The 24,390-nt window shown below is 44.7% G+C and overlaps 3 protein-coding genes across 7 annotated transcripts in view; all 3 read left to right on the plus strand.

The window, feature by feature from the left end:
* LOC108622556 (putative uncharacterized protein DDB_G0271606) overlaps positions 1-70 on the plus strand; it is a 12,315-nt gene extending 12,245 nt beyond the window's left edge. The window contains exon 4 of the mRNA XM_026811596.1: positions 61-70. Within this exon, the coding sequence (XP_026667397.1) occupies positions 61-70 (10 nt within the window). The remainder of the gene's footprint in view (positions 1-60) is intronic.
* On the plus strand, positions 65-11,995 carry LOC108622569 (uncharacterized). Of its 5 annotated transcripts, XM_026811581.1 has the most exons (12): positions 69-1,786; positions 1,874-3,045; positions 3,105-3,192; positions 3,319-3,469; positions 3,546-3,690; positions 3,766-3,813; positions 3,899-4,547; positions 4,631-6,589; positions 6,657-8,150; positions 8,238-8,481; positions 8,723-8,860; positions 9,024-11,995. In XM_026811581.1, the coding sequence occupies exons 1-12, from the start codon at positions 521-523 to the stop codon at positions 9,485-9,487; spliced, it is 7,818 nt and encodes a 2,605-aa protein (XP_026667382.1). In that variant the 5' UTR covers positions 69-520; the 3' UTR covers positions 9,488-11,995. The 5 variants fall into 5 exon arrangements, with proteins under 5 accessions (XP_017876002.1, XP_017876001.1, XP_026667382.1 ...); XM_018020511.2 differs by having other exon boundaries at positions 69-3,045; XM_026811580.1 differs by having other exon boundaries at positions 69-3,045; positions 3,340-3,469.
* Positions 11,996-13,699: 1,704 nt separating this feature from the next.
* LOC108622570 (aminoacylase-1) lies at positions 13,700-16,559 on the plus strand. Its single transcript, XM_018020514.2, has 5 exons — positions 13,700-13,889; positions 14,763-14,932; positions 14,994-15,500; positions 15,707-15,997; positions 16,081-16,559. Exons 1-5 carry the CDS (start codon positions 13,784-13,786, stop codon positions 16,222-16,224), a joined length of 1,218 nt encoding a protein of 405 aa, XP_017876003.1. The 5' UTR covers positions 13,700-13,783; the 3' UTR covers positions 16,225-16,559.
* The last annotated feature ends 7,831 nt before the right edge of the window (positions 16,560-24,390 follow it).

A 24,390-nucleotide genomic window follows, 5' to 3' on the forward strand; every position in this document is an offset into this window, starting at 1 on the left:
TAATAATATCGATACGAGACAATCTGCTATTTCCCATATTTCCTTTGATTGTAATTACAGAGAAAATTAAGAGCATTAAAAGCGGTTGTGCGATCGATTCCATGAGTTAATCTGGTTGTAATCTAAATCGGAATTATCGCAAACCGGTTTCACGCCGAAACTCGCGTTTTTCCTCCTTTTCTGTTTAATCGTTCCACTATTTTATTTGCTTCAATTTTTTTGTATTTAAAACTGAAAATGGTAAAACGTATAATGCTTACTACTGTCCTCTCTGTTGAGGGGAGAAACATGTCGGTTTTTCTTGATCGATAGCTTTGAATATTGCACCGCCACGTCATGGGCGGTGAATAATTAATGCCCCTTGCAGGATGTTCAGGTCGCTGGGGTACGTAGATATCCGATTTGAAAAACGTATCGTTCCCCAAACATCGGTATAAGCATTCTGTAATATTCATAGTCTTCTTATCATAATTTTGTATTTAAGATTTTGTTTGATAAATGAGAACAAACTGATTAACGAATGAACGTTCGATGGTATGTTGCAGCTTATGGTTCAGGACCCTCAAATAGCGGAATCGAAGAGTGCGGTACCCCGGCCGAGGCTAGCCGTTCGATCATAACTCGCTTTCCAGTTCAGCGTGATCGAAAGGCCTCCAAAACGTCGACCCCGTCGGTGATCAAGTTATCGGGGGGTGGAACAGGTGGGGGTGGGGAACAATTGTCCCCAGGGCCTGGCCCACCTCCCCCGGTGTCCCCGGCCGAGCGTAATACCGATGCGAACGAGAACGATGCCGCACCGATTGCGAAATGCGTGGAAAACTATCCGCAGACCGCGGAGACCACCATGAGCTTCGTTTTGCAGCTGGGCACGGTGGAAACGCCTCTGGAAAAGAAGAGCGGCAACCCTTCGACCCTGAGCCAAGAGCCGTCGAACGCGGTGATGATCGCGGAGACGGAGGAACCCGGGAAATCTCAGATCCTTCAATGTTTAGACAGCAACGCGGAGCTTCCAGCCAGCCATGTTATCTCGTTTTCCACTGTGAAGTCGGTCAGCGTCACGTATCCGGTGGCGAAGGCCGTCAGGGAGGTTCAGAGGATCAGCGGGCCACAAACGAACACCACTCAGGTGTTGACGACGCGGGTCATCTCGCAGAAATTGCCGTCGTCCGGTCACCACCAGATTCAACAGGGTCCGTTAATGGCGGCGTCGAACCTTGCCCATGTGCCGGTGAACGCACAGTCCTTACCATCGCCCGGGAGCGGAATGGCACACGTGTACCCTTTACAGCATGTGGTGTCCACGCAGAGTAAGCAACCGGCCAAGAACCAGGTAGTCACGTCCGAAGGGAAACAGCAGCAGCTGCAGCAGACGAACACGGTGTCCGCGTTGCCTCTTAAGGTTCAGCCGGTGTCATCGCAGCTGATGGTGAGCAGCAGCGCGGTGAGAGCCATCAACACCGCGGCGACGTTACCGAACATTCAAAGGATACACGTGAAGGCGCAGAATCTCGTGGGCCAAGCGCAGACGATGAATTTGCAGAAAGTGAAGGCTGTGACCAGCGTGAACCAGGGGGTCACCGTTCAGAGGAACTCTGTGCCCAGGATACAGACCGTGCAGAAGGGTCAGGTGTCGGGCGGCACCGCTCAAACCACTCAGTTTGCTGTCAATCAGGTCGCGAACAACGCGAATACGCACAGGGCTCAGCAACAGGGGAATCCGCAGAAATCTCAAGCGAACGCCGCGGGAACGCAGAAGGTAGCGGGACAGGTTTACAATAACCAAAAGGTACCGTCGTCGCAGACATTGGGTAGCCATCCGAATCACAAAGCGCAGCTCCAACAGATACCGGGTAATCAACAGCAGGGGTTGCAGAAGTTACAGGTACAGCCGCAGAAGACGGTGACAGTGCCGAGGCAGCAGTCGGCCGCGGCGCCGGTGAACAACGTTCAGAAGACTAGCAGTTCTGTAGCAGGCATACAGAAGATGCAGGTGGTTCAGTGTCAGCAGCAATCGTCGCAAGTGCAGAAGCACGTGCAGCAAGTCCAGCCGTCTCAGCTTCCGAGACCGCAGTCCACGGCAGTCCTACAGAGATCACAGTCCGTCGCTACGGTTAATTCCACCAGAGCACAATCAATCGCGAACGCGTGCAAGAGCAACAGCGTACCCAATATCCCGAAAACTCCGCAGAACGCGAACCTGCTGGGAGTGAACAAGCAGCAAGTAATTTCGCAGCCACAACAGTCGCAGCAGGTACAAAACTCGACACAGATGCAACAACAGCAATTGTTGCAGCAAACCCCGCAGCAGCAACAGATGGTGCAGAAGCAACAGCAAACGAACGCGAATAATCCGCAGAGGAGTCACAGTATTACAAACGTCCACCAAAAGGTCGCGTCGATTACGACGATGCCTAACAATCAGCGAACGCAGGTAGCTAACTCGAAGATACAGCAGCAGCAGCAACAGCAACAGCAAATGGTAATGAGAGTCGGGGTGCCAAAGAATCAAACGCAGAATTTACAGCAACAGCAGGGTAACTTGAAGAGCGGGCCGCAGAAGATGAACGCCGTGAAGACTCCGAACTCGCAGGCTCCCGTGCAGCAGTCGTTGCACAGGAACGCGAACCCGCAGCCAGTGAAGATAATTCAACAGCAGCAGAACGCGATCGGGCCACAGAACGCGCAGAAACAGCCGGGATGTATAAAAACGATACCGCCGCAGAAACCGGCCCAGAGAAACCACGCGCAGAAGGTTCAGGGCATCAAGACGTCCCTCAACACGAACGTGACCGCTGCGAAGGGTCAAGGGCCGACGAGCGGAGTCCCGCAGAAGCCGAGTATCAAGACGCTGTTGCCTCAGCAGAGCGTCGCGCCGAATATGATGATGCACAAGAGTCAACCGATTAAAATACAACAGCAAGCGATGCAGCAAAAGCAGATGGTGTCTACGCCGCAGTTCCCGCAGCAAGTAAGGCAACAGACCGGGCAAGTGAAAACTTTGTTACCGGTAACGAGCACGGAGCCACGCAAGGATGCCGAGAATAAGTAAGTATTTAATCACGTATTTCATTGAAACAGTTCTGATTGAGCATGGACGTTTTTAGAAGCGAGCCGGAGTCGCGCGAATCCAAGGAGGACGAGCGTCAACAACGTCCGACGTCTCCGATCATAAGAATCCCTCCTCCTTACGAGGTAACATATACTAGTAGTAGAAATAACGCGAAGTTTAATAGCGAGTCTTGGTCGGTTGCAGCGTGCACTGTCGCATTTCTTAGTTATATATTAGTTGTTCCTAGAACACGTAATTCTTGATTATAGTGTCTTCAGTACGTCCTACAGGATCACAATTATGGGGCACCGCCGCCGCGAACGCCGTCACCCGCTTCACCGCCGGCCCATCCGAAGCAGCCGGTCAACGGTGCCGGAAGCTCGACTGCGACCTCTCAGCATCCTTACATTTATGGGAAAGGTGTGTTTCATGTTCGAATAGCTCCGCATGATAATAGAAGAATCGTGTCGTCTTAATGCGATTCTGTTAATTATAGTTGTTGCCGGTGCCAACGTTGATGATGATGCAACCAGCGCTATCAGCAGCGAGACCGGGAGAGACGTCGAGCTGGAGGGCGAGGAGACCGAGACTGCCCCCGAGGGAGAAGGAGACGACGAAGACAGCGTCACCAGATGCATATGGCAAGTATTCGGGTATATTGATACGAATGAATTCGATGAAAAGTACGAGAAAGTTAATATAAAATTTACTTTTAGTGATTTTGAACACGACGATGGGTACATGATCTGCTGCGATCGCTGTTTGTGAGTATAAGCAATTATTTCGGGAAGTTTTAAATGCGTCAGGTTGAACGTTAAGTTAATTCGGGAAAAATTGTGAACGTTTTAGGGTGTGGCAGCACGTTGACTGCATGGGTATAGACCGTTCGAACATTCCTGACGAGTATCTCTGTGAGATCTGTCGTCCGCGGCGCGTGGACAGACAAAGGGCGCGCGCGTTACAAATGCGTAAACGCGAGGAGTTGTTAAACTCGGACACGTCGTCCGACACGTCGTCGACCAGTTCGGCGGACACCGACGTCGGTGTGAACGCGATCCCAAAGAAACGTACCTTGCAGCAGCAGGTTCCGCGACGAAAGTCCGAACCGCCGCAAGTAAGACGATTGAACAACAATAACAACAATAATAATAACAACGTCGCGAAAAGGCAGAGGAGAGACTCGCACGCGAGACAGTCGAGCGCCGTACGAAAGAAAGAGGTCGTGAAACGGGGCCCGGGTAAACGCAAAGCGAAACGAAGAATGAGTCTGGAGGACAAGGAAGAGGAGAGCCAAGACGCGTGGAGCTCGAACGTGGCGCCGCTCAGACAGTGGATAGAACGGTACGAGGAAGCGGTCACGAATCACTATAGTCCTGAATTGAGAGCGAGGATTTCGTCGATTAAAGTGAACGGTACGCACAGCGATCTAAGACAGAGCAACATGAGCGTGATCGCCACCGGAAAGTGCAGGCTCAACGTGCATAGTAACAACGTTAGGGTAAGTATCATTCTTTTAATAACAATAATAATAAATAATCACTCCGTCGGATTGAGAGTTTTTAAAAATCGTTGTCCGCGTAGTTTCTGGTGGCAACGATGCATCTCCCGCCGAACACGCCCGTGGTGGAGCTACGAGGGAAATACATGTTAAGCACGCAGCACAGGCCGTCGTATCCCCAAGGAAGGCAGCATACTCAAAGGCCTGGACCTTTCGTGTTCTTTTATCGGTTACCACGGGACGGGACAGAGGTGTGCGTGGATACCAGAACGTACGGAAACGATGCCAGATTCGTACGACGTAGTTGTAAGCCTAACGCGGAAGTGAAACACTGTATAGAGAAAGGGACGTTACATTTGTATATCGTTACCACCACCGCGATTGAGAAGAACGCAGAAATCACGATCAGACACGAGCAACACGACCTGTTGCTGTCGCCTAATCCGAACGGTCCAATGATGCCCATCGTCTGCGCATGTAACAATCCGCGAGAGTGTCAGATAGTGTCGTTGAACCAGTTGAACAGAAGAGGAAGCAACGGGGCGTTAGCCGAGAACGCGGACGGTCGTGAACGGAGACGGAGGGGTAGACGAAACACGATCTGCGAGGATAGTGATTCTTCGACCGCGGTTCCGAGCAATACCGTCGTCGCGCAACCAACACCGCCGCCGACGACGGTGGCCTCGGTACCAGCACCACCGAGGAGGACGGTAACGACTACTGTGGCGAACCCGGTGCGTCAGGTACCTAAAGAGGAACCACCTCCAGTAGTACAGCCTCCGCAAATTTCTCCGAATTCAGCGCAGCCAGCTCCGCCGGAGAAAGAAAAGAAAGACAAGAAGAAAATGACTCGAGAGGAGAGAAAAATGGAGGCTATCATGAAAGCTTTCGAGAGGCTTGAAAAAGCGGAGCAGAGGAAGCAAGAGGTTCAAGCGAGGAACGCGCAAAGGAAGGAGTCCGGTGGTACTCACAGTGATAACGAAGATGCTCACAGCGTCACGATGCAGCCCAAACAGAAACAGCAAAATTCGGAGAGACCGTTGAGACGGAAAAGACGAAAAGGGAGAGCGAGGACCACCAGCAGTTCTCAGTCAGGCAGTAGTCGAAGAACGAGGCTGAACTCCGCGGATTCCGACGAATCGTCGGGAGAAGAGAGCAACTCCTTGCAATCACCCCCTCTGTCGAACCAGAATCACTCTCAGAATCGAGATGCTCCTTACTCTTCCCATTTCCACACACCTTCCAAGAACGCAGGCGAGACCGTAGCTCCGCCTGGTCATCAAGGAATTCCAACGGCTGCTGGTTTGTTATTAGCCCTGGCGAATTCGAACGCGCCCGGACCCAGTTCACCGCCCTTGCAACAACCCACTCCAGTCAAAAGTCCAACCTGCGACAGCGGAGCGAGTAGCAGTTCTCAGAGTTCCACTCCGTCGACTCCGCTGTCTTCAGCTTGTCTATTGGTCGCAGCAGCGGTCGGTCCTCTAGCTCCTGGCTTCAAGTTTCCCAAGACGAAAAAAGTCCTGATGAACGAGTGGTTAAAGGAGTCACCGGACCCACCGCAAAATAGCGTATCCCAGGTGTCGCCGTTACCTGCGCTACCGTCAGTGCCATCATCGAATTCGATAAACCCTCTCACCAGACCGTCAGACTTTTCTTTACCAACTGATTCGTCCGCGGAGTTCTTGAGCCAGAGTTACGCGGCCAAGGGTTTGGCGACCCTTGTACAAGCTGCTAATTCCGTCTCGGGAATATGCGATTCGCCGCCTCAACGTGCGAAACAAGCCACCGCCGGAAACAACACTGTATGTCCAGTCTCTACGGGCTCTGCTAAGAAGAGGTGGTTACGGCAAGCGATCTCCGAGGAGTGCGACTCGCCGAACAGTCGTCCTGAGAGTCCACCACCTAGTGAGATGGTAGCTCCACCGAAGAAGAGGAGAATTGCTAGGGAAAGTCTGTCATCGGACAATTACACTCCGCCCACGACACCTACGATGCTTGTTCCCGAATCTGCCTCGAACGCTAGATCCCTAAGTGCCACCGAGGTAAGTGATCATTTAATCAGAACTGGTAATTAATTGCGGTGATATTTTAATGGAATGTTTTTCTCAGGATGATTTCATCGAGCAGCTACAGTCGCCGTTGATAGAGAACGACGAACAGCACATAACGCCGGAGTCCATGAAGCATGAGGTCGATGCGGACGACGCTGTTCGGCAGAAGCTTTCAATAGACATCCCTCAAGATTTTCACATGAAAACGGTAAAATCCTTAGAGCATATGATGGACACATCCCTGGTCAAAATGGAAAATATCGATGTGAAGAAAGAAGAGGACGATGACATGGGCTGCGACAGCTACGAGCATTTAGAATCGAAAGCTTTCGTCAAAGACGAGTTAAGGTCCATCAAGGACGATATGATGGTTGATCACAAGGATAGGAATAAAACCGAACTGTTTATAAAAAGAGAGGAGAGCTTGAAGCCAGAGAAGGGAACGGTAGAAATAGTCGACCAAAACGATATAGAGATGGAAGGTTTGCATTCGATCCCTGTTATGGAGTCGGACGCGATTTTGAAGCAACGCGTGGCCGAGATGAGGCTGGAGTTCGGTGGTAGTTTAAGCGAGATGATGAAAGTCGACGAAGACAAGTGCGAGGACGGAGACAAGTCGCCGGAAGATATGAAGTGCGAAGATAAGTCGGATGACATGTCGATCGATGAGTTCGACGTCGAGGCTCAGATGATGAAGATCACTGGCGACGATGGGAACGATTATAAGGAGAAAGTAGACACTAGTTCGGAGAAGGACAAGAGCATGGACGGTATCGAAGGTTTGATGGAGAGTTCGAAAGAGGATTCTGAGTCCGACGACAAGGAAATGGACGAGGAGGAAAAGTACGAGCCATCGTTTAAGAATTTCACTTTGAACCACGAGGAGAAGTTCTTCAAGGAATTCGATAGTAAACCTGAACCAGAAGTCGTGCTCGAGAACAACACTAAGGAGCCAGAACAGAACGAGGAGCTTCGGAAGATCGAGCAGTGTGCATTCGTACCATCGTCAGAAGAATCTATATTCGAGTCCGCATCTTCGAACATGGACACGGAGTCGATTGTCGAACCGCCTAAGATTTTTCATTCCATTCCACCGCTGAGCGAACGTATTCGTAAGAAGACAGAAACGTCGAACGCCTCGAAGAGCCAGTTGAATTTCGAGGCAGCTATCATCGAATCCACCATCGACATGGACTCGGTCGACGGATCCAAGAACGGTGAACAAAAATCGATGCTGTCGACGGCGTTGAGAGAACTGCTGGAAGCGAAATTAGATGATCTGTCGACTGATAGCGCGAAGGAAGAGCCGAGCGAAGAGAACAACGCGCCGTACGTTGAGCCGAAGTCTGTGACATCAGAGCAAAATCCAGAAGTACAAGAGACCGCGTTAAAGCCTGCGTTTCAACCGGTTCAAAATGAAGAGGCGCCGGTGAAAGAGGAGGAACCTCCGCCTAAAGAAATCAAACGACTGAAGGATCCAAGGACCGTTGTTCCCAACAGTATGCCAGCTCCTGCATTTAAACCCGAGGCGAATCCACCCGTGAAACGAAAGGTTAGACTAACTATAGAGTATACTGTTAATTTCGAAATTATCCTACTACGTGTTTTTTGTTTATTCAAAAGTAATTCGCTGTTCTAGTTGTCGATATCAGAGTACCGTAAGCGTAAACAGCAATCGTCCGGCACGCCTCCGGAACCCGAACCGTCGACCGACGCTTCGGCTACGGATAAAGGAGCAGCGAGAGGTAGATCGGACAGCGCGAGCAGCGGAACATCGTCCCTAAGTTCCGACGAGGAAAGTTCGAAAGTCCCGCAATCGCTCGATATACCGAATCTCACCGCGTTGCCACTTTTCCCTAACGCGGAGAGCGACGAGAAGAAAGGTAGCAATCGTCAGAAAAAATAAGTAGACTGCGGATTTTTAGGGCATTCGTGATATCAGTTTAAAAAAATTCGTGTTAGAAAGGAATTTCATTTGAGCATTGCCAGGCGCAATCGGCGTGTCTACATTTTTTGCACTTTGTACTTCTTTTTTTTATAAATACGTAAAATTCGTAGTCTGAAAGATAAAAGTATTTACGCTGAAAGTTAGTAAACGTTTATCGAAACGTTATAAATTGGTAGGTGGAGAGGAAGGGACGATCGGATGGTCCGCTGCTCCAACGCTAGTCGAACGTCAACGGGAGAATCTCACGGAGAGATTGAAACGAGAGTTCGGTTTATTTCTCAGCGATGACGAGGAAGAAAGAGCTCGCAAACACGGTAAGCCACTTTCTTATTGCTCGAATTTCTGTGCAAATTCAAACATGTATTCGCTATTAACATTTTGCATACTTCAATCTTTTACTAAATCCATAAAATCCGCAGTCTACGAATAAATTGAACAAACGAGCGAATCTTTGACCATTCTAATGAATCACTGCAGGTCTAACGGCAGAGGCAATACTGAAAGCGCGGAAGGCGTCTCCACCGATTCCAACAATGTCGAACACCCCGCCGGGCTACCCATTGCTTCAGCTGCCTCCTCAGCCGTACATACCGCCACCAGGATCCGCGTCGATTCACTATCCGCAGTTCCAAGCAAAACCGTGCCCCGTTCAGTATCCAAACTTCACTGTCCCACAGAACAGCACGCAACCGATCTACGCGAACGTCTCGCCTGGTCAGGCGTCCGCGACCAAGCAGTCGCAGCAACAGTTCTTGGTGCCGCAAGCGTCCCAGGCGCCGCCGGGTTCGAATCCGTATCCACCGCAGTTTATTCCGCCGACTACCACAGCAGTATCGATCCCGAAATACTCGTCCGTGACACCGCCATCCGGGAACCAGATCTATCCAGCATCCGGCCAGCCGCAGAAGCAGTTTTACAATCACCCGGCGCCGAGGTCTTAACCCACATGAAAGGTAGAATTAGCTGGGAAAATTTTTAATTAGACTCGAAACTCGGGGCTCGCACGAATCGTGCGGCTGGTCGTTCATTTCCATTAGGATTAAAGCTGTTAAGTTATTATCCCCGGCGTTGAACGGGGAGCAAAGATATCGAATGGACTCACGATCTCTTCCGCCTTAAGTCGTTCTAGCAGAAGGATTCAAAGAGAAACAGGAGTATTTAGATTATAATTCGAACGACTGGCGGAGTGAAACGAGAGAACAGGAGAGATACGTGATAATCCCAGGTGCTACTACTGTTCTCGCTTATATACGGAACGTTGCGCGTAGACTGCGAGGTAAGAGGCGCGAACAGATATTCGACGCTTCCGATGGTTTCGGATACGCACTCGATGGAATTCGCGTGGCCTAAAGTGATAATTTAAGTATTTTCAAAACAAAAGGAAGAAGGAAGAAACGAATGGAAACCTAAAGTATTCTCCTGCATCGTAGATACCGAAATCGCGTTTGAGGAAACAATTGGCATCTAAGCGTTACGGCCGAAAGTGTATCGTACACTTTTTATATGGATTAAAACGGTGCCCTAAGGAAAAAAGAGAAACGTTTATACATAGCGTTAGTCCAATTTTGATGAGACCGATCAAAGTTGGAACGATGAATCCGGGCCGAAAATCGTGATATGCAATCGGTTCGGACACCTCCGACGATTATATATTACATACGTATACACACATCTAGGTACACTAAAATACAAAACTGCAATCCCAGATTTTTCTGTAAATATCATTTGCATATACGCATAATATAACGATATTAAAATGTACATTCGATTATTAGTCAATGAGCCGGCGGAGAGACACAAATGTAGTTGAGACACTGTGCTGTGAGTTGTGATTTTCTTTTCTTTTACCATTTTATAGAGTGAACTAACAAAGAAGGAAATGTCTTTTTTTTAAACAATGCAAGAATACTTGTGTAAAATTTCAGCGGGACTACGATCACCGCACAGTGACGATTTTTATGGACGATTAAAATCCAACGATTTTTCAATTCTATCGCGATGACGATCGTCGATTCCATGAGAAGGACACAGGCCTGTTTAGGATAGAAATTGTAAGATTCTAAACGTCGAGGCCCTAAATCGAACATTTCCCACGCGATTCGATTTCGTTGCTTCGTTGTACTTTCCGTTGAGTAAACTCGACACGTGTTTCGTATTTAAAAATCGTTTTTTTTTTTTTTTTGCGCTAAGTTTTTAATTGCCACCGTTTGTCGTTTCATTTTTTTCGTTCCCGATCATGGTCAACGGTACAAAAGAAAAAAACTTGTAAGTTGATATTAAGAAGCGTCTCCGTGATGAATATTTTTTATTTAACGATCTGCGGAAGTTCTGAAACTGAACATTCATACCGAAGTACAAAGCTCTTTAAGAAGTGATTTAGGAAGGAGAATGTATCAAACGAGATAGATGAGCGAGAGAGAACGTGCGGGAAAAGAGTGAGAGAGAATAAATTGCAATAAGAAAAAGAAGAAATTAGTATGGCAGGAGAATCGTAGGGCTATTTTTTGTAAAACGAAAAAAGGATGAGATGAGAAATTGAATTAAAAAAATACGTAGATTGCTTATATTATTTTGTTTCTTGTTTTCGAGGTTTGTAAATTGTTTTAGTTGTTTTCATTTCTTATATGAATACCGAATTGGAAAGAGGTATCGATGTTTCTTTTTAAACTAATTTATTTATGTTGTAAATTCTATTTTTCTTTCCTTTCTTCTTTTTTCCATATCCGGTGATCGATGTGACCATTTTTTTTTTTTTTTCCATCTGTCGTTTCTGCTCCAAGAATGTAGAACCGTACATTTGCTTAAGAATAATTCGCCCAGTGTACACATTGGTGTAATTTATTATTAGTCAGCTGTACAAAGATTTTATATCGAAATTCTCACATGTTTGTCGTGTGTGTACATATATATATTAAATGCGTTAATTAATTGCGGCGTTTCTTATTCGGAGTTCCTCGTTGTAATATGTTTTGTAATAACTATTCGGCTTTTGTATATTTCGCAGATTTTAAACTCGAGCTTACGCGTTCTCCATCCGAGGAAATAAACAATACGTACCGCACTAAACGGTCACGTATGTACACAACGAAGAGTTTAAATTCTGCCGCGCGCGCGAATCTGAAGGCCATAAATATTTCTTATTTCTCGTTCGGATCATCTTCCATATACAAGCCAGTGACAAACGAATAATTGTACAAGCAATTATGAAAAATCAAACGTCATAGAGAGAGAGAGAGAGAGAAAGAGAGAAATGTATTTTGAGATAATTCAATGGAACTCTTCAAACTAGAGATAAAGAATGGGGAGAAGTATTTTCTAGCTAGAAGATGGTAAATTATAAATCGATTGGATGAAAGAAAAAAGATATTAACGCGCATCGACTTTACATGTTTTTTTTTTTTTGGCTACAGCTTTCGCGACGAGTAGAAGCGAACGGGAAACTGAACAGATATGAACTACGAGGGGGACTAATGTAAAACGAGCGATATTTTTGGCATTTGGTATTCCTTTATACTTTAGCCGATATTTTGTAATAATAAAAGTGTATACTAGTGTAAGTTAACTCGATCCAACCGCGCGGCGCGAACGCGGTATCTATGTATATGTATATGAAACGGTTTAGGTGTGTACAGCGTCGCGTCCGCCGCCTGGTCGGTGACACTGTGAAATTTGTACATATTTTTGTAAGATAAATTTAAGTATGGACACGCGTCTCGTTCAGGACCTTGTACTCAGAGCCAAAAGATGATCTATCCAGTGCATATACACGTAGAACGGTCACGGGGTTAAAGGGGGAGGGGCGGGGGGAGGGAAGTAACATGCGAAACAGACAAAAAGTGTGCGACGGATAAAAGTACGATTGCTTTTTGCGGTTTAAAGACTTTCACAGAGGCGCGTACGTGCGCCCGATTAAATTCAGCTTTATAATACTGTATTCTATTCGTTGTACAATTCTCTCTGGTTGCCCTAACGTATCTGTATAATGGACAATTCTGATAAAGGCGTTCTGTTGTTACATATAAAGATATAAGTAAAAAAAAACATGTTAGAACGGTGGGAAGGCAGAAAACCTAGTAAACGAACACACACTTTCACACTCGTTAGTACAATAGTTTCGATGTTGTAAATAAAACAGATCAATAGCGGTTATTATTATTATTATTATTATTATTATATAATTATTATTATTATTATTATTATATAATTATTATTATTATTATTATTATATAATTATTATTATTATTATTATTATATAATTATTATTATTATTATTATTATATAATTATTATTATTATTATTATTATATAATTATTATTATTATTATTATTATATAATTATTATTATTATTATTATTATATAATTATTATTATTATTATTATTATATTATTATTATTATTGTATATACGCATATACATATATACGATTATATATAAATATATAATTATATATATTTATGAGAGAAAAAGAGTTCGTCTTTATAATAGTGTCGGAACACATAATTTTTTATTTGCAATTCACTGTTACATGTATGTGCCTAGTTATTAGCCACGTTGCATTATATTCTACATTGTATGATATAATTTAATTCGTACTATGGATTTAATGAATGTAACAAGTTCTTCGATATCAAACTCTATATGAATATAACATTATGGCGTAACGTGTAAAGAGCTCATATTTAGGCATACATGAAATTTAATAAATCGGAATACATTTTACGAATTAACTAAGTCTTAAACGCCCTGCGTTCTTCTCTTCCACTTGTGTCGTTCTAATTATTAAACATGGAATTCTCCTGTGCATCCTCCAAGCTAAACTCGTATCTAGACTGCGGATTTTTATTGCGAAATAAAATATTTATGGTACTCGTTTAAACAGATTAAACAGAATCTCTTATGCCTGATAAGAATACGGTTTTGATAATTTTGCATCGCTTTATGCATCGGCTCTTAGTTTTGCTTATCTTTCATGCTCTGTCTACAGAGCAGAGGAAAATTTTCCATATTAGATAATAGTGTGTAATTGAAATCGAGCAAAGCCCCCTTATCAAGAGATTTTAAATAGCTCCACTCGATTTTGCGTTGATCGTTCGCGAGCTCCGATTGATCGAGGCCCGGCTACGTCATCGGCGGATAGAGGTAGCAGGCGTCTGCTACGGCTGTGTGACAGTCGACACACGGCGGCGTTCCACACGGGCAGACACTACCTACGTACGCTACGAAACAGAATCAGCAACGATGTCTTCGTCTTCTTCCTATACAAAGCCTCAGCTGGATTCAATAGCTGTAGAGAATTTTCGTGAATACTTACGAATACCTTCCGTCCAACCGAACGTCAACTACGGTGAGCGATTAAATACAATTCTACGTTTGTTTCCCGTTTAGAATTAGTCGGTGGCAACGCGAATATTCCATGCGAGTCCCACGCGTGCAAAAACTCTATACGTGCCTTTCGCATGGAATAAGCATGCGATCGTGTTTAAATCGTATCAGGCAAGTCGTGGAAGGTTTTGGTCATTTCCTTATTAAAGGGAATCACGATTCATTTAAGCTTGTAACTTCGCACGTTGATCGTTGGCATTAATTCATAAAAAGGCTGACGCGTTTCCGTACGAGGGACTGGGGACTTGGACGAAACTCGGTCGGAGCGTCGGAGACGCTATCCAGCCATTGCATGCCCCACCCTGTGTTCAATCTTATTTCTGGTTTTATATTACATTTGTCGTATCTAAACGTGAACGCGAAATCATCCGTGAAACTCTCCTGAGGAAATCTGAAAGTATTTGGAGAACTGTACGCGATCGTTACTCGTGATTGACCTATATTCTGACCTACCGGGTCGTTCGTACCCACGTTTTCTCCCTTGCTTCCACACATCGTTTTAATTAGTTAAAGTTTAACGATGATAAGAATCGAAGAGACAATAATTAGATCAGAAGTAATCGATTAGGAGTAGAAATCATTATTTCCAGAATCGTGGCAAACTTGATTACTCAAAATTCTCAAACCGTCTTTGTACACAGTAAACAAGATATCAGAAGTTTACAGCTCCGTATTAGAGTTTTTGCTCAAGGTATTTGAATAGTGATAACAGACCTTCAGTTGATCCTATGTCACCTTTGATGGTAACAACAACAGATTAAGATAGATGTATAATTTCAAAAGGTGTTCACATAAATGTTTCTACAATCATTTATTGAATATTTTTATTTTTTAGATGAATGCGTCGCCTTTCTTCAGAAGCTGGCAAAGTCTCTCGAATTGCCTGTTAAAATACACCACTGTCACGCGGATAAACCAATCGTGATTCTCACATGGACAGGAAAAGATCCTTCGAAACCTACTATTCTGTTGAACAGCCATATGGACGTTGTACCTGTCTTCGAAGTAAGTACAAATCGAGAGTTCTGGGATTGATAGTAAATAACAGCGGTCGTAATATGTTTAGGATCAATGGACTCAACCGCCCTTCAGCGCTTATACGGATGACCATGGAAATATTTACGGCCGCGGCGCTCAGGACATGAAATGCGTTGGAATTCAATATTTAGAAGCGATACGCCGTATGAAACTCAACGGGCAGAGTTGTGAGAGAACAATTCATGTATTGTTTGTACCAGACGAAGAAATAGGAGGAATTCTCGGCATGAAAGAGTTCGTGCACACCAAAGAGTTCAAAGATTTGAACGTCGGCTTCGCGATGGACGAAGGTGTTGCCTCTCCCGACGAAACTTTCTTCTTGTTCTATAATGAGAGAAGCATTTGGCAAGTTAACATAGAGTGTACCGGCACTCCCGGCCATGGATCATTGTTGGCGGACAACACGGCTGGCGAGAAGATGAGGATCGTGATCGACCGTTTCATGGACTACAGAGCCAACGAGAAAGCGAAGATGAAGGGTAACAGCGTGATAGAGCTCGGCGATGTTACGACCATAAACTTGATGATGTTATCGGTACATATATTTTTCTTACCGTTTATTTGTTTCGTGAATTTATGTCTAATACCTTCTCTATCAAATCTACATGCCTGCGCGCGTTTAGGGGAGTGACATCGCACAGTAAGTACTCGTGTTGTCTTATAAATGTTCCCTACTGTATAATTTGCCAACAAAATTCATATATTGCGTAAACTAATCGTACAAAATACAATTTGTTTCAGGGTGGTATTCAAGCAAACGTACTGCCCACTTCGCTGAAGGCGGTTTTCGACGTTCGTCTCGATATTTCCGTCGAGCACGCTGATTTCGCAGCGTTGATCAAGAAATGGTGCGAAGAGGCTGGCCCCGGCGTTAAATTCACATTCAAACAGAGGAATGCTAAAGTTGAAAGCACGAAGCTGGACGATTCGAATCCTTACTGGGTTGCTTTAAAAAAAGCGTACGAAGAACTTGGCCTGAAAGTGCGAACGGGAATATTCCCAGGCGCGACGGACAGTCGATACATACGACGAGTACGTACCATTTTTCTTAACTAACTTTCTATTATATTTATACAAAAGTCAGAGAATGATTTGAAAAATGCCTCTTGTTGCAGGTCGGTATTCCCGCAATTTGCTTCTCGCCGATGAATAAAACGAAAATCCTCCTTCACGATCACGATGAATATTTGAACAAAGATATATTCTTGAAGGGCGTAGAGATATACATGAAAATACTAGCGTCAGTGGGAAATATTTAATTTCAAAGACTTTTAAAAGCCACGAGAGTTACTCGACAGTAGCTGCATGTATAGTCTACATTCCTTGCAAAGTCGAAAGCAGAGGAAACGATCTAAGTGCCATATTTTATTTTTAGTTCGTATAATATATAATATTTTGAAAGTTATTTACTTCAGAGTTTAGCAGTGTTGAAAGGTGTTTAAAGTTTTATATATAAATTTTGTACAGTAATATATTTGAAGCTTGTTAAACGATTGGGTAAACGAGATATGGAATTGTTGTCATGTACCAAGGAGGCGAGACCTCGAATATTTGTAAAGAACTTGGTTGAAGAATGAGATTATGTTTCAGTTTATATATTTTTTTCTATATGTAAATTCGTGCGATAATCCCGCCATTGTGGTATATTCGTAACGGGGCTGCCGTCCTTCCCTCTCTCTTTTCACGGTGGACTCGTCCGACGTCCTGATCTCCCACTACAAAGTGTTTTCGCGCGTACCGCAACACGGGTTGCAAAATATCTTACCCACCCGAGGTGTGAAAAAATTGGAACATATTTTTAAATCGGTTGAGAAAACAAAATATGATACAAACTCTGTGGGAGCGAACGTTTCTTCTCGGGTCGTTCGGGCACGGCCATTTTGAAGTGGGGAAGGTGATGGAGAAGGCGCACGACTGGGATCATTCGCGACGCTCGTACCATAGTGTTCGCGACGATTCCGTAGAAAATCGATCAGGAAAAATCGGCAACGATCAGCGTTTAGAAAAATTCGCTCGGTTAAATTCATTTAGTCGGCCACGTGCGGTTTAAAACATCGTCGGCGGCCATAGATCGCAGTCAATGAGGCGAGGGTAGGAACGTCACGTGAACGCGACCAGCCAATCGTGGCGACGGGATTTGAAATCGTGCGTGGTCTTTGTTCACGAGCTTGCCGTCAACGTTACTTCAGTTCCGTAAAGGGGGCCTTGTGTCGGTGTCCGTTTATACATGGTCGCTGCCAAAAATCGCATAATTCTCTTGTAAATATATGTGTGAAAGTGGTGCTTGCCCGCGAGGACGACGTGCTTCGAGGATCGTCAAACACACGGTAGGTCCTGTTACGGTTTCCAATGCGCGGTGCCACCGAGTTATGTTTCATAATCGGGGAAAAATGTATTCCGTGCTTTGCCGGCCCGCCGAGCTCGGCCATCGAAGCTTTCGAGTGTCAAGGTACGAGGGGGCAGTCTCGACGCTCGCCAATTCTTTTTTTTTTTTCAATTCTCTTTTCGCATTTCCTATTACACGGAATTTATCGCACGCTCGCGTTTGTTTATTACTGATAGCGTGAAGCTGCGACGGTCGAGCGGGCCGAGCACGTCTTATTTTTCAAGCCGGTATTTTTAGTACGAATCCGCGATTCGTCTCTGCGTTTTGCCGCGCTCCGTCGATTCGACGACAATGTGGGCGGCCGTGGGCACGTAGCCATGGCAATTATTTATTAACTGTACGACTGCCCGTGAAAATAAACAATCGCCGGGGCCAACTCGTACGTCAACTCCAACTGAATGAGTGATTCATCGCGTAACGTAGAATGGAGCTCGACGCGACTACCAGCAACACAACTTTCGGCGGGAAGAGTGTGCATTACCGGGAAACCTTACTTACACTGATGTAATATGTATTTCCTGTGACGAAACCTATTGTGTTTTACCGCGCACTCCGTGCAATGTCACGTCTGCGTTTATTCTCAATTAACACGCATCGATCGTATGTGAACGCGAGGTTCACATAAAAATCTCGTGCAAACAAAAATATTCGACACGGCGGACAGACCGTTTCGCGTACGTACGATTAAAAGGAGAAAGGATAATTAAAAATCAATAAGCAAATCGCAGACTCCCGGTTCGCAATGCTGCTCGCTCGTTTGCTAGGTAGAAGATAATTCCAACGAAATACCGTGATTAGTCGTCGGGGGACGACCGGTTTAAAATAATTAACGAAGCCTCGTCTAAAGTTGCAGCCGCGTTGACGCCGAATAATCAATAACGGGGTTCTGGCTGTTAAACGCGAAGTTTTTTTTCAAGGGATATCGATTTAAATCCGATTTCCGAAAATCTCAAATATCAGTTCATTTACAAATGAAAACTGAAATACGTCGAGTAAATTAGAATGCTAATTTAGGTTGTCTGTAAATCTATAAGTGTAGTTTCGTTTAATAATTAAATAGGTTCTATACTCAGAATACTGTTCGATGGCTAAGTTTACGAGCAATCATACAATCGATCGGCCTATTATAATTTACAGTTAACAGACCGCCGTCGTTAGAGATTTATGGGCTTTTCGTGGAACTGTAAAAAGGGGCCTTTTCGAAAATGTTGCGAATAAGCGAAAGACCCGATGGTACCCGGGGAGGGAGTCGGGCCCCTCGAACACTTTCAAGCCTCACCGCCACGAAAGCTATTGACCGTGGGAACCTTCTGGGAACCCTACCCCTCGCCATATGCCCACCGCAGGAAATATCCTACAGGCTCGACCGAAATTTGCCTGGCTACGTTTCGTGTTCACGAATCATTATTATTATTTGTCATTCCTCCAATATTTTTCTACGCTCGAAATCGACATTCGTCGGCTATTAGGAACGTCGTAATTACACGTTTCAACATGTCTCCGTTAATTCTATGTTTACCCGAGGATCGTTCGAGGCGAACGTTTAATTCACACGATTGTTGTTCGGCAAACGAAACCCGGGAGAGTGTCTCGCGGTCGCGTTAGAAAGTCGGTTTGAAAGATGTGGAAAGATAGCCAGCGAAAAAAAAAAAGGCCCGTGAATTACGCTTTCATACGATCCGCTGTTGTTAACTTCTCGCGTCTCATACGCTTAGTTATCAGCCGGAACTCTTGCAATGGAACGTTTCAAAACACGGCGTGTTTGCATTTATTCAAATCTATACCGGATTGATATTTTTGCGTACGAACGAGCTCGCTGCCGCTTGGCTATATTGCGTCCGCGGGCAGCGAAATTTTTCACGATGCGGTGAAAGCTGCGAATAGAGAGCAAATTCGCTTGCAAAATTATTACGAACGTTTCGCGTACGCGAAACGGAAACCCTCTTCGTTTGTCCATGAGTGGTGTAGATAAACTAGGGGAGATATTCCTTCGCGCCAATTTCCCACGTCCACGTGTACACGCGGTCCCGCGTTCGATTCGCTTTACTACGAGTTGTTAACCCTTAAAAGGTAGCAAGAAAAATGACCTTGCGAAGAAATTGAATGTCACCTTCCTATGGGAACACCAATCGAAATATTTATTATAAACAAAGAATGAATTTTGAAATTTCTAACGTAATGAGAATTCGAAGGCCACACCGCTATCGCTCTGCTGTTAATTTAATGGAGAAATAATAGCTGTCTTTATTGCAATTACCGTTCGTTTTGAAAAGTGGCTCTATTAAGAATTTCACGTTGAAAATATGTTTTGCTGATAGTTTTATATAATAGATTGATATGAAAATAGTTGCAATCCTTGGCGTTCATATGTAAACAAATTACGCAATGGATTGCGTGCAACGTGTGTTTGGGACCAACGAATTAGGCAAGTAATTATTGGAATAACTACGATGGAGATAGAGTCGATTCTGAAATGATTGCGGCAAGAAACCGAAGGCTGCTCAACCACCATCGCTTTGTCGTGAGGGTGTGCACGGGGACAGGGTGCAGACACGGTCGTAGTTCTCCGGCAAACACTGGCCAACCGGCGCGGGGCAGGGATATCAGATCGATACTCGGCGAAAAGCGCGCGGGTAGGAGCGGAGACCGCGCCGCTGAGCTATACGTATCTCCACGGTTGGTCCATCGCAAGATCCAGACTCCCATCCACGATTCCCAACCTGCGGATTGCCAGATTGTTTCTCGGGTGAAAACGGACTAATTATGTATCAAGGAAACTCTAATGATCGTATCATCTTTTCTAACCGACCTTTTAATGATTTTTTTTATTATTAGATTCAGACTGGCGATTCCCAATCTGTGGGTTTCTACCTGTGAACGAGCAGAGAGTCTCTCGGATGATATTAGACTAATTACGGATCGATGAAACTCTACTAATCGCATGATTGGCTCTAATAAATTCTCATCGAAATGGGAAGGCGACTGGAAGTTGGGAAACACTGGTGTACTGAACGAGCCCCTCTTCCTCCGCGTTTTAATGCCGACCAAATTCGTCGGATTCACTCCGCTAATCTCGGCGTTATTTGAACGTTAGGCAGTCAGGTAGACGGGAAAAACAGGCAGGCCGGTTCGTTTTCCTCTTTCTAAACGTATGGAGAAAGGAGGATTGGTTACGTTGCTCCGGGAGAGTGGGGAATATCTTTTGCGACTGCACGCTGACTCAGCTCGTTCGCGTTACCGCTTATTGTAATGGAAGATGAATCGTGTAATTGTAGACGAGAAAGAAACAGCCAGTTTTCAGGGTTGAACAGAATCTTTTTATTAACCGACGTTCGAACAGAGTACGTAAGATTTCTTACAACAGAGTTACTCCATCGTTCTTTCCTTAATTTAAGTTAACTCGTTTTTGGTAATTCCGTCAGCGTTTAATTCTTCCAAAAACGAGTAGTTTTATACGAGAACAGTTCGATACATTGGAAAATATGGCAAATAGGAAAATCCAAACGAAAATGATGTATCACGAACATAGAGTTCATGTTGTTTAAAATATTTATCTCTCAAACCGGGTGCACTGTGTACGCATAAATCGCTCACTACGTTACTACGGTTAACTCTGTCGGGCCCCGGAACACTTTCACGAAATACAATCGAGTACACATGTTCACGCGTGGTCGTTCTTTCACGGTATTTATTTAACTGCCGTGAAAATGATGTCACCGGAAACAGATGATATCATTTCATATCTCTTTTCTTGATAAGAAAGGTTCCTGCAGATGAATCTGGATGAAAGGGAGATTCAATGGGATGAGTAAACAGTACGTTCACTTGTTGAACTCGTTTATTGGCTCACTACTATGCTTATTCTATTCTACAAACTTTTCTATTTTCTAGTTTTCCATTTTATTTTTGACAATTAAAATGTACACGGGAAGTCGGAATCTTCAGCTATTCTGGTCACGTCGTTCCTGCTGAGAATTGGGAATTGGGAATTCCTTAGGTAGAGGAAACGAAAAAATTCCACAGGTAATTTTGTGTTCCCTTGGTACCTGGGCCCCGGGAACTCTTCCCAAGGGGCCTGAAGGTTTTACCCTCCGGTGCCAAAAATCCACCGCGAATAATGGATTGTTTCCGAGGGGCTGCTGCGTAGATGGAAAGCTTCGGTTCGGTTGAACAACGCGATAAATCATTTCGCCATGCTCGGTTATTAGCCAAACTGTACTACTTTTAACCCGGTGTTGTTTCATTCGTCTAACGAAATCTCTCATGCTAATGTTGAAGCGTTGCAAAAGCTTCGGATAATAATAACCGTGCTGGAAGCAGCTTCATTCATACAATCGTATCTCTTAATTAGAACTGAGAATCTTCTAAATTGCATTCGTTGTTTCTAAAAATACTACTCGTCATCTGATCGAGTATTTAACTGTTGATTCGTGTATTGATATTATCAATGATAAATTGATAACGCGTCCTCTTATGTACAAATGGTAATCTGATCGAGTGTTTAATCGTTATGGAAAGGGGGAAAATGTACCACCGTGGAGGAGTTCGTTGGGTCGCGAACAATATCGGCGGAAGTGTGGCCCGTTGAGGAAGTTAGCCGGTGAGCACCGCGGCCATGGGAAAAGATTCGCCGTGAGATGCCTCGCGACCGTGAAACCGACCGCGACGCGTTCGACGTTCACTTCTTCTTCTGGAACGAAAACAGTTTTGCTCTGCGTTCCATTGAAGAAAAATCATTTTCAAATCAATGAAACGTTTCTCATAATAGCACTAATCTTTATTGCCATATAGTTTAAGAGGAACTGGATGATCGAAGCGAAGTCGGAATAATCGAGACGGTGTAGAAATTCGTAGCTACCTGCCATGCCAGGAAAGACTTCCGCCGGCCGACACGCTCCGGCTCTCTTCTTACCTGCACGTAATGGTAGTTTCGAGAACAAAGGGACAGCCAGCTTTACACCTGTACCTCCTGAATACCACAGAAACCTGCGACTTCTTCCAGCCCCTTTCCAAACGCAGATCTAGCTGTATATATTTATTCCTTTAAGTTACCCTCGGTTTATTTCGGTGCACAGGTAAACTGCTTGGTCGTTGAGGAAAGGAGTGTTTAAATTTTATTGGCAATGCAGTTTGCGATTAGATTTTGGGTACTTTTATGGGCAATAGTGCATAGTTGTTTACTAGACTTGTTTTATTGAATGAGTCACGTCGTCGTCGACTCACGTGGAAATGTGGATTTGTATAAAAATAGTCTGTCCGTAATTTGGTGGTTGATCACGGCACGGTTGGCTCGTCGATCTTCGTTATCGAACCGGTCGACAAAAGTCCATTTATTAGACGGACACGGTTCACATTCGACTCAGTTGATACGAGGCCCCTTTCCCCGCGATTCAAACCGGTTCTCGGGGCACACGGCGATCACAAAGAATCCCGCCGTTTTACGCGCACGCTAAACTATACCGCTTCGTCTGAGGCTGATCAGCCGATTTTCTTCGATGTTTAGAAAAATCGTGCTACCATTGCTTGTCCCAATACTCGTCTCGACGTGGGCCCGATATTATTAAGTTCTACTATTATTATACCGGTTTTCCTCGCTGGTACCGGTATTAGAAATAATTTTAGATAATGGTCGGAGCCAGGCAATTTATTCCCAGGCCGATATTCGATCAATGAGTTTTTTTAAACCAGTCTTTCTTGAACGTGTTGAGATAAGATCGTCGACATAGATTTGACGTGTAATTGACTATAAATTAATTGCACTTTGATCTCTGTGAGTTATCAGTTTGGCAGCCAGTCGATTTTCATACAAAATTAAGTCCTGTAATAAAATTATCAAACGACTGCGGCTAATACTTCCTATTGTCTCGAATCACGTGCCATCTGAATAGAATTTTTTGCATGGGATTCTGATAATCTTCGAGACGTTTACTGAGAAAGAAACACTATATCCTCCCCTCCGTCCTGGTTTTTATCAGTGGCATCGGTTTGCCAGAGACGACGTGCGACGTTTCGTCAGGTGTTTCGCACACAGCTGCAGAGACGCACACACCGTTACGAAAGCACCGGGTGAAAGGGAAATCTCGTCGATCGTAACGTCGCGTTCGAGAAGTTTATCGTGCTCGAGTTCGGTTTTGTTTCATGCCGTACTTACTAGCCGTCACCCCTTCCGCGCTCGTTTAACCCTTCGACTCTGTTAACGCCTATCTTCCTCCTAACTTCGCAAATGTATGCACCCCATCTCGCAATTAGTGCAGATTGCCGATGGCACTCTTTCAAAATCTTTTCTTTCCAAGTACGAGATTTCTGTTACGCACACCGTGCAATAATATTAGACCAGCTTCAGCGTTGTTTCTTATTCCAGGATAACTTAACAGGATTTATCTTCGTTCTAAAATTGGATATCCAGTGACCATTTTTAGAAAGTTTCTTCTCTCGTAACGTTGAAAAGTGAAATAATAGCGAAAGGCTAATTGCAGGATCGTGCGGAACGTTTTGGAGGATTTTGGTAAAGCCAGGAAATTCTCTGGATAAAAAACAACTTTCTAAAAACCTTGGGTTCGACTAGGATGGAATAGAAACAGTGGAAGAGAAACGGGGACCCTTTACGACCTGCGAAGGATTTCAGGTTGAACAGCTCCTAGCTGCAGGGTCTTATAGGATCGTCTATCGGTGGAGGACCCTTCTCAGAACTCGAGCCCCCAGAAGAGGCGAGAGGGAACGGAAAGATTATCCTGTTGCATGAACGAGATACAATTTTCGACGACCCTCTTTTCCGCAAACGACCACGCATAAAATTACACACTTACGACCCCTTTTCAATTCACCCTTAATTAACTAACGGGGGATCCTTTCTGAATTTTTAGCTTTTCACTAAATTCTGTATTTACCCAAAATTCCTGGCCACTCGGTCATCAGGTTAACGTACATACATTTATGCCCTCTTTTTCCCGACAGGTTAATTAAATAAAAATCTTGGAAGCACTTCTGACTTGGCAAAATGAAAATATTCGTGAAGAAACTCTGAGATAAGACCTTGGAG

This window comes from Ceratina calcarata, unplaced genomic scaffold, assembly GCF_001652005.2.
Source record: "Ceratina calcarata isolate Rehan_Ccalc_2016 unplaced genomic scaffold, ASM165200v1 scaffold229.2, whole genome shotgun sequence".
Taxonomy (NCBI): domain Eukaryota; kingdom Metazoa; phylum Arthropoda; class Insecta; order Hymenoptera; family Apidae; genus Ceratina; species Ceratina calcarata.

What these genes read in the sequence shown, in the direction of transcription:
- LOC108622569 (XM_018020511.2), top strand. Translation starts at nt 521, where the DNA reads ATGAACGTTCGATGGTATGTTGCAGCTTATGGTTCAGGACCCTCAAAT. An exon ending in TGCATAGTAACAACGTTAGG is followed by an intron (nt 4,548 to 4,630) that starts GTAAGTATCATT and finishes TTGTCCGCGTAG; the next exon opens with TTTCTGGTGGCAACGATGCA. An exon ending in GGAGAGCGACGAGAAGAAAG is followed by an intron (nt 8,482 to 8,722) that starts GTAGCAATCGTC and finishes ATAAATTGGTAG; the next exon opens with GTGGAGAGGAAGGGACGATC.
- LOC108622570 (XM_018020514.2), top strand. Translation starts at nt 13,784, where the DNA reads ATGTCTTCGTCTTCTTCCTATACAAAGCCTCAGCTGGATTCAATAGCT. An exon ending in CCAACCGAACGTCAACTACG is followed by an intron (nt 13,890 to 14,762) that starts GTGAGCGATTAA and finishes TTTATTTTTTAG; the next exon opens with ATGAATGCGTCGCCTTTCTT. An exon ending in TAAACTTGATGATGTTATCG is followed by an intron (nt 15,501 to 15,706) that starts GTACATATATTT and finishes AATTTGTTTCAG; the next exon opens with GGTGGTATTCAAGCAAACGT.